The sequence below is a fragment of the Berghia stephanieae genome, chromosome 11 (assembly GCF_034508935.2).
Source record: "Berghia stephanieae isolate SIO BIC M18660-M18661 chromosome 11, UCSD_Bste_1.3, whole genome shotgun sequence".
NCBI classification, from domain to species: Eukaryota; Metazoa; Mollusca; class Gastropoda; order Nudibranchia; family Aeolidiidae; genus Berghia; species Berghia stephanieae.
In genome coordinates this window covers 27,730,821-27,744,576 of record NC_088370.1, presented here as the reverse complement: position 1 = coordinate 27,744,576, position 13,756 = coordinate 27,730,821, and the positions used below count along the sequence as shown (strand labels likewise).

The following is a 13,756-nucleotide window of genomic DNA, read 5'->3' as shown; positions in this document are numbered from 1 at the left end:
CTACGTGTTAAGTGATGCTGTTGCCTTGCGACCCTTTTTAAAGCGCTTTGAGCACGCTTAGTGGATAAATACTCAAGTTTTTCCCTCATAGTTTTCATGTACAAAAATTAATATAACAGCTTCAAGAAACAAAACAAAGCCAAAAAAAAAATAAATAAATAAATAAAATAGACACATAAATTTTAAGGGTCAAAAGACTTCTTCAACCAACAACAAAATCAATTAAACCGTTGATACATCAAGTTATTTCAAGACATATTCATTTGTGTACAGTGCAGCTATGTGGTCTAGTGGTATGACACTCGCTTTCGGATCGGAAGGTCCTGGGTTCGAGCCTCGCTCGACGCATAGTTGAGTCCTTGGAAAAGACTCTTTACTCACATTCTCTCACCGTACTCAGGTGTAAAATGAGTACCTGGCCGTTGACAGCGTTGTCTTTGTCCGAAAAATTGTAATATCGCCTAACAGGCGTCATGTCTCGTCCTATATGTTAAATGTTGCTGTTGACCAGGGACCCCTTGTAAAGCGCTTTGAGCACGTTAAGTGGATATTGCGCTATATAAAAGCTCAATTATTAAATTATTATTACACATAGATATGACCAGATGGCCAACGACGTTATTACTGTTTCATACCCGAAGTGGCTCTTTTCGTTTGATGAATAGGAAGATCGGGCTATGAATACAATCTTCTTGTCTGATGATTAGTTAAGCGAGGCGCTATCGTTCGCTATTTTCCCTCGTCCCGATTAACATTTAATCGACTTTTCAAACAGATATTTCTCGCAGAGTTATTGACTTATATTTACAAAACCATCATGCTTCATACATGTTGCGTTTATAAATGCAACAATCGAGCTTCGAATGATAGCAGTCGCTATTTCCATAGATAAGATCAAACCAGAGAAGTTAATATCATTATTTCTTGTTAAAATATCAGTATCGCTGCTATATTGTATCGTAATGAGAATGATATCAAAATTTTCTGATATCGCCCAACACTAGTGTAAATACAAGGCGGAAGAAACTTCGAAACTGTTGACTGTAAAAAGCTTGTATTTATTTGCTATAAAATAAATACTTTATGTTATTTCGAAACATCATTTTATTTTTCGTTACAATTTTTATTCGGAAAAATCATACATATAAGTTTGAAATGAAACTTTTAAAACTGACTTGCTCAAAAGTATGCAGTAAATCCATAAATCCACGGGAAATTTTGAATTTAGTTTTAAAATAATTTAGCATTTATAAAGGAAAAGTAGAATTAATTTTATAAGCCTAAAGTTAACCATTATCATAGAGATAAATATTTATATCATAGCAACTCTTGTGATTGCAAAAATCGCAAAGACTTCGGGAGTATTTTATAGAGAATTAAGAGGTATCTAAGCTAAACACTTGAGATTTAGACTCAGTACTCCATTAAAACGGAAATGCCTCTGCGCATGGCGGAAGTCATCGTATACTTTTAACAAACAAAAAGAGGACCACGCCTACGTTGTTGAAGGTCCTTTCTTTTATGTCTATGATTGTACAGTACTTTTTATATCCACTATGTGTCTCACGTTGTCTTCCCAACCAGGTGAGTAAGAAGGGCAGCATCACACGTCTGAATCGGCCTCAGCGATCTTCAACACGTCTTCAGATAACACACCCGAGGTTTTCTGTTCCATCCACTAGCATCAGTCCAAGCAGTAGCTCCTCTCAGGTGAGTGTGTAGGGCTAATCTAAGGGAGATAACAATGAAAATAATCGACCCACTGTCTCAAAACGGTATTGTATCGGGATGCTTTGGGATTCTAAAAATAGAATTTGTAACAAAAACTATCAGACTTGGGTTGAGTTTATAAGTTTCATCGATAAGATGACGAAAACAGAGAATGTGGACATTTCGGGTTTCTCCTTTATCAACAAAACATGATGAATGAAATACTACAGATGAATGAGATATGTCAATAAATTCATCGTTTTTTGTTGTATTTTTTGGGGGGGTTCTTTTGTTGATAAAGGGGAAACCGGAAACGTCCACATTATCTGCTTTCGATTATCAAATTGAAGCTTCCATTCAGTTTCATATTGTTATTTATTTCCTGAATCTCCAAGCAGAAACATTTACATTGATAAGAAGGAATACACAATATTTTAGAGAGATAAAAACCAAGATTATGTACTTTTAGTAAATTTAACTTTGAGTTGATTTTTTAGCCTCGGGTTCATTTTGGAATAATACCATTTTGAGACGATGGGCCGCAATTTGATTAAACCTGCAATTTAATTCATAGAGACAAATATTATGCTGCGATACTCTGACCCCCCCCCCCACCCCCCACCCAGATATTTAGAATTTTGACCAGAAAACTCGTCCTTCAAATATCAATCGATTAAAATAACCCTCATCTCGAACCTGGGATTTTGTAACGGTGAAGATGGCAATGGTTGGGGCATGTCTGTCGCAGACTTGATGAAACACTGACAAGGAAATCTCTGCGATGGACACCCCACATGGGAAGAAGAAGCGAGGTCGCCCCAAGGAGACTTGGAGACGTACCGCGGAGAGGGACTTAAAGCAGATAGGTCTGTCCTTCAACTAAGCCCCAAGAATAGCTGCTGACAGGACCAGATGGAGATCCCTTGCATCGCCTCAAGTGCCAGCAGGCCCAGAGAGTATTGAGTGAGTGAGTGAGTGAGTGAGTGAGTGAGTGAGTGAGTGAGTGAGTGATTTTTGAAGTACAAATTTTCGGGCCAAAATTTTAAAAACGTTTTTTTTTTTTATAGCATGGCATGGCAGTATGGACGTTTTGGAGTTTCCGTTTGTCAGTAAAACTCGATGAATTAGACACTAAAGACGAGTGGGAGATTAGGGAATGTTGTTGTTAAGGCCGAATTGTTTATACAAAATGTTTTTCATCAATTTTCCTATAATAATATAGTCATAAGCAAAAATGAATATAACAAATCTAAAAAAAAAATACCAAACACTGAGTGTTTTCGGCTCAAACCCCCTCTTCAGCCAACAACAAGGCTCAGTGTAGAAAGTTCGCGGGGTTTGTTAGCCAGCCTCGTTGTGATCCCCACAGTAATAGACTTCAACAGTCGTGACGCCACTTCCCTTGTAATGACGCATAGTAACTTAGTAACTGGTTCTAAACTATCGGAACAATGGCAGACGCCCTTATGAAATACTTCTCCGACGAGCATAAAAGTGTATCCAGAGGAGAAAACATTATAAATCTGATCATGTTTTGACTTTTATACATTCTGATCACATGACACGTGAAAAAGCTCTAGCCAGCATGAAGAATAAAAAGACATATTTACATATTTTCTTTGTTTAGAACCAAGCTGCTAGGTGCTCAACGGACGTGACATCAGAATATTGAATCCAATTGAGAGTAGAAAGGCGCACGATTGGTACTAAATCTGATAGTCATATGGCTGGATGACTCAGTCGATAGTGCGACCGCTCGCTGTTCTCTCTCTCTCTCTCTCTCTCTCTCTCTCTCTCTCTCTCTCTCTCTCTCTCTCTCTCTCAGCTAGGTGGAGGGTGTCGTGTCAATTGGATACCGAGTTTGACACTGACCCCGTGACTTTTTAATACTCTGCTTTCATCTGGCATTTCTCCATACCCTAATTTTCTCATCATATAGCCCACAACCTACTTTGATACCAAATAATTACGCCCTTCCTTGTGACATCGTTAGATATGCCGTCGCCTAGGCATTTTATGAGAGACTATAGATAATTTATGTGGCCTAGTGGTATGACACTCGCTTTCGGATCGGAAGGTCCTGGGTTCGAGTCTCGCTCGCGCATAGTTGAGTCCTTGGAAAAGGCTCTTTACTCACATTCTGTCACCGTACTCAGGTGTAAAATGAGTACCTGGCCGTTAACAGTGTTGTCTCTGTTCGGAAAAAATTGTACTATCGCCTAACAAGCGTCATGTCCCGTCCTACATGTTAAGTGTTGCTGTTGGCCAGGGAAGCCTTGCAAAGCACTTTGAGCACGTTTAGTGGATATTGCGCTATATAAAGGAGTTCAATTTTCTTTTAAATCCTCAAACAAGCATCTGATGTTAACAGGAATCACCCTTGCTGTCCAACTTGAGCAAACTGGGGGGGGGGGGGGGTTAATAATCTTGCCCAAGCAACAACAACAAAAAGCGAAAGTGCGTGAGGCTTGCGATAATAGGTGACTACTACCATGATAAGGGTGTATAATGTACTTTTACTGGTTCATCATTCATTTCATCGTTACAGGTGAATACATCTGGTCAAGTCAACCTGAAAGAGTCCATCCCAGAAGACCAGCCATTGCCGTCCCCCAAGGATGCGGACGAAGATGAGACTCTTCAAAAAACAGGCAAGTATTACTCATTAATTTGTAGCTTCTCTCCCACCCCCCACCCCCCTCCCCCCGCTCCCTGTCTCATAACCGTAATATATGTTACAGTGAATGACATAATCAGTCGGATGGTGAAAAGGTTTGAACTGAGATATTGCCAAGTTTAGTTAGAAGGTCAATTTTCATCAAAAATGAATTCTTGTCATAAAAGATTAAATCATCCCTTTTTGTACATCTTCGGGAAATATGAAAGCTTAATTTCACTTCTAAATATTTTTACAGCTAGTCAAGTTGAAGAAAAGTTGCTGGATACCTTTCCCATACATCTGACTATAACTTCATGAAAAATCACCCGATTTACTTCAAACAATGATTAGAATGTGCTTGTTGCTTTTCTGTTTGAGTAAGATATGTCTGTTTGTTGCGTTGGTTGGGTGTGAAGTTTTGGGGAAAATGCTGAAAACAGCTGGTAAGGAGAGAGTTAAAGCGCCATTGAATACGTTTGGTGGAGATTGGCGGTCGAAATCAATTCAATATTTATTTATTATATTTATTTTATTTTATTGATTTCTCCAGGCATATTCAAATTCCTGGACGAATACTACGACAGCCTGAGACGAGAGGCCCAGATGGAGGAGGAGAGACAAAACGCATTGGCTGGGGCATCCACCCGAGATGAATCACCTGGTCCCCCTCCTGTAGAACAACAGACCGAAGAACAGAAGAGAGAAAGGTATAACTTCGGCAATCATTATTACTATCATCACCATCATTGCCACCACACCGTTATAATATATTACCACCAATACCACACCACCCACCAAAACAACAACACCACCACACCACCAACACACCTCTACCATCATCATCATCATCATCATCATCATCATCCTCATCATTATCCTCATCATCATCATCATCATCATCATCATCATCATCGTTGTCGTCGTCGTCATCATCACCATCATCATCATCATCATCATCATCATCATCATCATCATCATCATCATCATCATCATCATCATCATCAAAATCATTATTTTTGTATTATTCTTGTCATGATTATTATGAAAATTATCCCTATTTGTTCCATTTCAACTCATCGTGTTTACTATTACAACAACAAAAACAACTGCTAATACCACTACTACTACTACTCCAACTACTACCACCACTACAACTACTACATATTATTTCTGCTACTACTACTACCACCACCACCACCACCACCACCACTACTAATGTTACTACTACAACTACTACTAACACTACTACTACTACGACGACGACTACCACTACTACTACTACTACTACTACTACTACTACTACTACTACTACTACTACTACTACTACTACTACTACTACTACTACTACTACTACTGCTACTACTACTACTGTTACTACTACACTACTACTGTTACTACTACTACTACAACTACTACTAACACTACTACTACTACTACGACGACTACTACTACTATTACTACTACTACTACTACTACTGCTACTACTATTACTACTACTACTACTACTACTACTACTACTACTACTACTACTACTACTACTACTATTACTACTACTACTACTACTACTACTACTTCCACCATCACCACCACCACCATTTCCTCTCCTCTTCTCACACTCACTCTCTCTCTCTCTCTCTCTCTCTCTCTCTCTCTCTCTCTCTCTCTCTCTCTCTCTCTCTCTCTCTCTCCCTCCCTCTTCCTTTATTTCCAAATTTAAAATCCAACAAGAAAATGGCACCATATCCAATACCTAATCTTTAAATAGTTCCCCCTTTTTAATATAGATAATTGTGACCCATCGTCTCAAAACGGTATTATGTCGGAACGAACCAGATGCTCAAAAGTCGATTTATATTGTTAAACTGGTCAAAAGTATAACTTGTTGGCATTAGCACCCCAAAATATGGTATCCATTCTCTTCAATAAAACATTCAAACTCAACACAAGTCTGATATTTCTGGCTATAAATTCAATTTTCAACATCTTAACCATCCCGACTTAATACTGTTTTGATGTGAAGGGTCACAGTTAGTTCAATCCCTTATGTAAATTCCTTTTTCAGACGTAGAGAAAGAAAGTCTAAAAAATCCAAGAAATCACAAGATATTCCTGATGTGAGTCCCTCTGATTTATATTTTTTTTCTTATTAAACGGAAATTCGTTTTCTCTCTTTCTCTCTTATTAGTCTTCCTGAGCCATTGGGCCCATGGAGTCGAAGTGTATCCTGTTTTCTATAGCGTGATACGAGCAATAGCAATAGGATTCAACAGTCTGAATGATGTCATGTCCGCCCAGCAACGAGCAGCTTGGTTCTAAACAAATAAAATCGGTACTTTTTATTCTTCATGCTGGCTAGAACTTTTTCACATATCATGTGATCCGATTGTATAAAATTCAAAACATGATGAGATTTATAATGTTTTTCTCAGAAATATATCTCGACTGGATCTCCGTCCCTTTGAGTGTGAAGGGAATGCAAGGGGATGCTCTACCAAATGTGGTATATGCTCACCGATTATGCTATACCTTACCTTACCGGAGTTCCGTCTCCCTACAGAGGTTGAATGGCCATTGCGTTACCGGGGTTCCATCCTCCTACAGAGGTTGAATGTCATGGAACGCCATTCTTCACGCTCAAGGGCCATTAATGGGCAGTCGATTATCTTTTTGCCAGTTGTTGCCTCCACATTTCCTACCCAGGACTCCCTTGATTTGCCTTGTGCCTTTCTGCCAGCTACTTTTCTGATGTTGTGTCTCCGAACGATAAAAGTTCAGTTTACTCTTTTTAACTTCTGCCAACCGTTTTCTAGACCTTTCGCCTGCATCAATAAGAACCAGAATGTTTGATTTCTTTCTGGTCCATGGTACTCTCAGAATTATGCTACAACAATGTTCAATTAATATTGTATTTGTTTCGTTGTGTGTATATTTTTTAGTAGGACATTTGTTTACATTTTCAATCTAATAATGTGTATATTCGTGATAAATTAATTTTAAAAATACATTAAAATTTTGTTTTTTATCTCGATTATTTAAAATAATTTGTTAAGGTCAAATGTTTGGCTTTGTCATATTTTCTTTTATTGATACCTTTGATTCCAGCGATTCGATTCGCCTGAAGAGAGGAACCGTTCAAAATTCTTCCTCAAAGACCTCCGCCTGCCTGACAACAACCGGCCAAAAAGGTAAAACTTTTAACTTCAAATCTCCTTCGATTAAAATTCATGCGGCTATGTGGCCTTGTGTTATGACACTCGATTTCAGATCAGAAGATCCTGGTTTTGAGCCTCGCTTGCTCAGTGCATAGTTGAATCCTTGGGAAAGGCTTTTTACTCCCATTCTTCAGGTGTAAAATGAGCACCTGGCCGTTAACAGCGTTGTCTCTGTCAGAAAAAAAAATTGTATTATCGCCTAACAGGCGTCATGTTTCGTTCTACATGTTACGTGTTGCTATTGGTCAGGGACCTTTTGTAAAGGACTTTGAGCACGTTTAGTAGAGATTGTGCTGAATTAAAGCTCAAGTTTTTATTATTTTTTAATGAACATCAACTTGTCTGGGAGTCCCGATAGCTCAGTTGGTAGAGCACTCGTGTTTCACACGCTAAGGGACCGAGATCGAACCTAGAAATTAGTGGTTTTGTCATCGGCGACGTAAACATTGGGGTCATCATGAACAAAAACACCATCAAAATGGGATACACCTGCATGCCAACCATTCAAAACATTATTTCTTCCAACAACAAACGAAAACTATCACAGCCAGCACAGCCCAACAACAACCTAGATAAAAAATGCAACTGCAGGACCCAGGCAACATGCCCACTAAACGGCAATAGGCACGATCTATATTACATTTCCATGTGCTCGAGGTCATTGGTCACAATGCAAGGTGTGCTCAAAATGACCCACATAGTGAAAAGTGTTCACAATTTGAGAAATGTCCAACCCTACAATTGGTCATTTTGCTCAGCCATGACTCATGGGTGTGTTTACAACTTTCATAAACAAAGGAGCGTGTTTAGATGCATTGAGAAATGTCCAATCGTTGTACCAGCAACAAATCATGTGATTGATGACTGGGATGGACGAAAACATGAATATAGATCGCTCCCATTGCCTGACTCAAAACGTTATTTATCAAGCCACAGTTACACGACCAGACATACCAAAACAAGAAACATACATTGGCCTCACTGAGTGTTCATTCAAAACCAGATACAACCTGCATAAATCTTCCTCCAAAAACAGACACAAACGAGTTTCTACTACACATTTGGAACCTCAAGGAAAAAAAACACAACACAGCATTACATGGAAATTCATCTCCAGAGCACAGTCCTACTCGCCCTCTTCTAAGATTTGCAACATCTTCTTGGAAGAAAAATTCTACATCACCACAAGACCGAACATCACAACACTCAACAGAAGAAACGAACTAACATCTTCATGCAGACATAGAAACAAACACATTTTATGCAATTACGAACCACCATAAGAGTGAATCTGGAAATGTGCGATAACCAAACAATCTACTTTCACTTTCACTTCCTGATGAGAGCTTATGCTCGAAACAATATCATAGAGGTTGATCATAATTATACTTGAACTTTTATATAGGAAGTGGTTATTCAGTATCTGATACTGAATAGTGCTTTGCCACTATTCAGTATCCACAAGGAACTCTTTTTTATAGAGAGAGTGAAAAGTGCGACAATCTCGGTTGAACTGCTGACCTACTTCCAGATTGAACACGTGCAGTAACTGACAACCCGATTCAAAGTTGTAAAAATATTTTGATCGTAATTTTTTAAATTTCTGCTATGGTGCAATTAACATAGTTCAAAATATCAAAGTAAGAGTGGCATTCAAAAACATTTTTAAATATCTAAATAGACATGATTAAATGTCACTAAATGTTCAGTGACACCATGGCTTGGTGGATATAAGCTATTTGACTCTGAGCTTAAGGTTCGAGAGTTCAAATCCCGGCAGGGATAACTTTTTTTTTTTCCCCAATATTTTAAAAATTCCTTCTGTCTATTGATATTTTTCAAACTTTTGTTTTAATAATTTTATTTGCTTGTAATATGCTTTAATGTTGATATTATACTATTGTTCTTTTATTATTATTTATTATTATTATTATTATTATTATTATTATTATTATTATTATTATTATTATTATTTCTACTTACTTATTATTATTATTATTATTATTATTATTATTATTATTATTATTATTATTATTATTATTATTATTATTATTATTATTATTATTATTATTATTATTGTTGTTGTTGTAATCGTCATCATCATCATTATTATGATTATTATTTTTTTTTAATCAAGTAGTTCGAGTAATTTAATCAGTTATCGATTTATTACGAATATCTTTTATGTGTTATAATCTCGTTGTTGTTTTTCATTGATGTGCTCTTCTATTGTTTATTATTTTTTTAAATCGTGCTTTTTTTTTTGGTCTCATTTGTTGTTGTTGTTGTTGTTGTTGTTGTTGTTGTTGTTTGTTTGTTTGTTTGTTTGTTTGGTCATCTAAGACAAACCCGATTCATTATAAATATGTGGCCAGACTTTCTGCCATTATTAATTGAGCGATGTACTTCCGTGAATTAATTGCCGTATTATATTAAAATTTACGTGATAATAATAATAATAATAATAATAATAATAATAATAATAATAATAATAATAATAATAATAATAATGATAAAAATAATAATAATAATAATAATAATAATAATAATAATAATAATAATAATAATAATAATAATAATAATAATAATAATAATAATTATAATAATAATAATAATAATAATAATAATAATAATAATAATAATAATAATAATAATAATAATTTAAATAGATATACTGAATATTAGACTACAATTGACATCTATTTTCTGAATACAGGTGGTATTTTTAGGGGTGTTTCTTTTTTTACGAAACCTGCCAAAACACGCCGAACCCCGACAAAGTTATGGGAAGTAGGTAGCAGTGGGGAGTGAACCTGGGACTCAGGAAGTGTACACCATTGGGGAGTGAACCTGGGACTGGGTTTCGTAAAAAAAAGCAATTACTTTTTTATGAAACCCGACAATATCCCACAAAGTTATGGAAAGAAAGTAGGCAACAGTGGGGGAGTGAACCCGAGACTCAGGGAAGTGCAGACTATTGGGGAGTAAACCTAAGTCTATGGTTTTTCGGTGGGTTTTGTAAAAAAGTAATTGCTTCATTCTCGTCTGGTACCCAACTCCCATAGTCCGGCTTCATTTCCCACTAGTATCTATCTTCCATAGTCCTAGGTTCATTTCCACTGATATCCTCTTCTCACAGTCCCAGGTTCACTCCCAACCGGTGTGCACTTCCCTGAATCCCGGTTCATTGCCCAATGGTGCCCCCTTCCCATAACTTTTGACAATTTCAGTAGGTTTCGAAATAAAAGCACATTCTGAGCTCACTGTCCACTGGTATCAGCCTCTCGCAGTCCCAGGTTCAATCCTCAGCGGTGTCCAAATCCCAGATTCAATCCCCACTGCTGCCTACTTCCCATAACCTTGTCGGGTTGTGGCGGGTTTCGTAAAAAGTAATTCCCCCTCCCCCTTGGTATTGCTTTTTTTACAAAATCCAGAGTCCCAGGTTCACTCCCCACAAGTGTACTTCCCTGAATCTCAAGATCACCCCCCACTGTTGCCTACTTCAATAACTTTGTCGGATATTGCCAGTTTTCGTTGGATTTTGTAAAAAAGTAATTGCTTTAATATGAAACTCGCTGAAAACCACCAAAAAACATAGTCTCAGGTTCACTCCCCACTGGTATACACTTCCCTGAGTCTCAGGTTCACTCCCCACTGTTGCCTACTTCCCACAACTTTGTCTGATATTGCCGGGTTTCGTAAAAAGTAATTGCTTTTATATGAAACTACCTGAAACCCGTCGAAAACCATAGTCTCAGGTTCACTCCCCACTGGTGTACACTTTCATGAATCTCAGGTTCACTCCCCACTGTTGCCTACTTCCCACAACTGTGTCGGATATTGCCGGGTTTCGTAAAAAAAGTAATTGCTTTTATGTGATACTCGCTGAAAACTGCTGAAAACCAGATCTCAGGTTCACTCCCCACTGGTGTACACTTCCCTTAGTCTCAGGTTCACTCCCCACTGTTGCCTACTTCCCATAACTTTGTCGGATATTGCCTGGTTTCGTAAAAAAGTAATTGCTTTTATGTGAAACTCCCTGAAACCCGCCGAAAATCTAAGTCTCAGGTTTACTCCCCACTGGTGTACACTTCCCTGAGTCTCAGGTTCACTCCCCACTGTTGCCTACTTCCCATAACTTTGTCGGATATTGCCTGGTTTCGTAAAAAAGTAATTGCTTTTATGTGAAACTCCCTGAAACTCGCCGAAAATCAAAGTCTCAGGTTTACTCCCCACTGGTGTACACTTCCCTGAGTCTCAGGTTCACTCCCCACTGTTGCCTACTTCCCATAACTTTGTCGGATATTGCCTGGTTTCGTAAAAAAGTAATTGCTTTTATGTGAAACTCCCTGAAACCCGCCGAAAATCAAAGTCTCAGGTTTACTCCCCACTGGTGTACACTTCCCTGAGTCTCAGGTTCACTCCCCACTGTTGCCTACTTCCCATAACTTTGTCGGATATTGCCGGGTTTCGTAAAAAAAGTAAATGCTTTTATGTGAAACTCGCTGAAACTCGCCGAAAACCATAGTCTCAGGTTCACTCCCTACTGGTGTACACTTCCCTTAGTCTCAGGTTCACTCCCCATTATTTGCCTACTTTCCATAACTTTGCCCCATTTTGTTGGGATTTGGTGCATTTTGTAAACAAAAAGTAATTGCTTTTTTTTCAAAACCCGCCGAAACCCAGTCCCAGGTTCACTCCCCACTAGTGTACACTTCCCCGAATCTCAGGTTCACTCCCCAGCACTGTTGCCTACTACCCATAACTTTCTCGGATATTGCCAGGTTTCGTCGGGTTTCGTAAAAAATTAATTGCTTTTACATGAAACTAGCTGAAGCCCGCCGAAAACCATAGTCTCAGGTACACTCCCCACGGTGTACACTTCATTGAGTCCCAGGTTCACTCCCCACGCTTTGCCTACTTTCCACAACTTTGCCGCATATTGTCGGGTTTCGTAAAAATGTAATCCCCCCCCCCCCATATTGTTATTGCTTTTTTACAAAACCCAGAGTCCCAGGTTCACCCCCCACTGGTGTACACTTCCCATAGGCTAGCACTATTCAGTATCTGACACTGAATAGTGGTTTTGCACTATAATACGGTGTTTTTTTTCCGAAACCTGACAAAGTTATGGGAAGAGGGCAACTGTGGGAGTGAATATGGGACTCATATTACACTTTCCCGATAGAGACAATGCTGTTAACGGCCATGTAATTATTTTACACATGAGTACGGTGAGAGTATCTATGGGTTACAAGTGTAACTAAATGACAAATTGCCATATTTATGGACAATAAAGATCTATTATTATTATTACTATTATTATTATTATTATTATTATTCCCTGAATCTCAGGTTCATCCTCTCCTACCCCCCCCCCCCCCCTACACACACACACACACACACACACACACACACGCTGCTGCCTACCTCTCATAACTTTGTCGGATATTGCCAGGTGTCGTCGTGTTTCGTAAAAAAGTAATTGCTTTTTATTTGGAAACCCGCCGAAACCCAGTCCCAGGTTCACTCCCCACTGGTGTACACTTCTCTGAGTCCCATATTCACTCCCACAGCTACCCTCTTCCCATAACTTTGTCAGGTTTCGTAAAAAAAACAACCGTATTATAGTGCAAAACCAAATTTCAGTGTCAGATACTGAATAGTACAAAACGACTATTCAGTATCTGATACTGAATAGTGCAAAACCACTATTCAGTATCAGATACTGAATAGTGCAAAACCACTATTCAGTATCAGATACTGAATAGTGCTAGCCTTTTATATATATATATATATATATATATATATATATATATATATATATATATATATATATATATATATATATATATATATATATACATATATATATATATATATATATATGTATATATGTGTGTGTGTGTGTGTGTGTGTGTGTGTGTGTGTGTGTGTAGATTTTTTTTTTCTTTAATTTTATTTTTCTATTTTTAAAAAATTATAATCTCCTTTCATTCCAGTTCTGCAGAGCTGATCGAGTTCCACGCCACCAAGCCCAGTAACAAATACATCAACCTACGTCAAGACTTACACAATAGATTCAAGGAGGTTCAGGACGACAAGGCCATGACACTACACGACGTGCTCGAACAAATGGACAGGTGAGGCTAAAAGAAAAAAATAATATAAATAC

At 38.0% G+C, this 13,756-nt stretch overlaps 1 protein-coding gene across 24 annotated transcripts in view; it reads left to right on the top strand.

The window, feature by feature from the left end:
• The window catches only part of LOC144957124 (coiled-coil domain-containing protein 60-like), a 75,511-nt gene that overhangs the window by 45,617 nt on the left and 16,138 nt on the right, over positions 1–13,756 (top strand). For all 24 annotated transcript variants that reach the window (XM_078888142.1, XM_078888126.1, XM_078888121.1 and 21 more), the window contains 6 exons: positions 1,585–1,710; positions 4,259–4,361; positions 4,920–5,076; positions 6,432–6,483; positions 7,472–7,554; positions 13,584–13,724. In XM_078888142.1, coding sequence (XP_078744268.1) covers positions 1,585–1,710; positions 4,259–4,361; positions 4,920–5,076; positions 6,432–6,483; positions 7,472–7,554; positions 13,584–13,724 — 662 coding nt within the window. The remainder of the gene's footprint in view (positions 1–1,584; positions 1,711–4,258; positions 4,362–4,919; positions 5,077–6,431; positions 6,484–7,471; positions 7,555–13,583; positions 13,725–13,756) is intronic.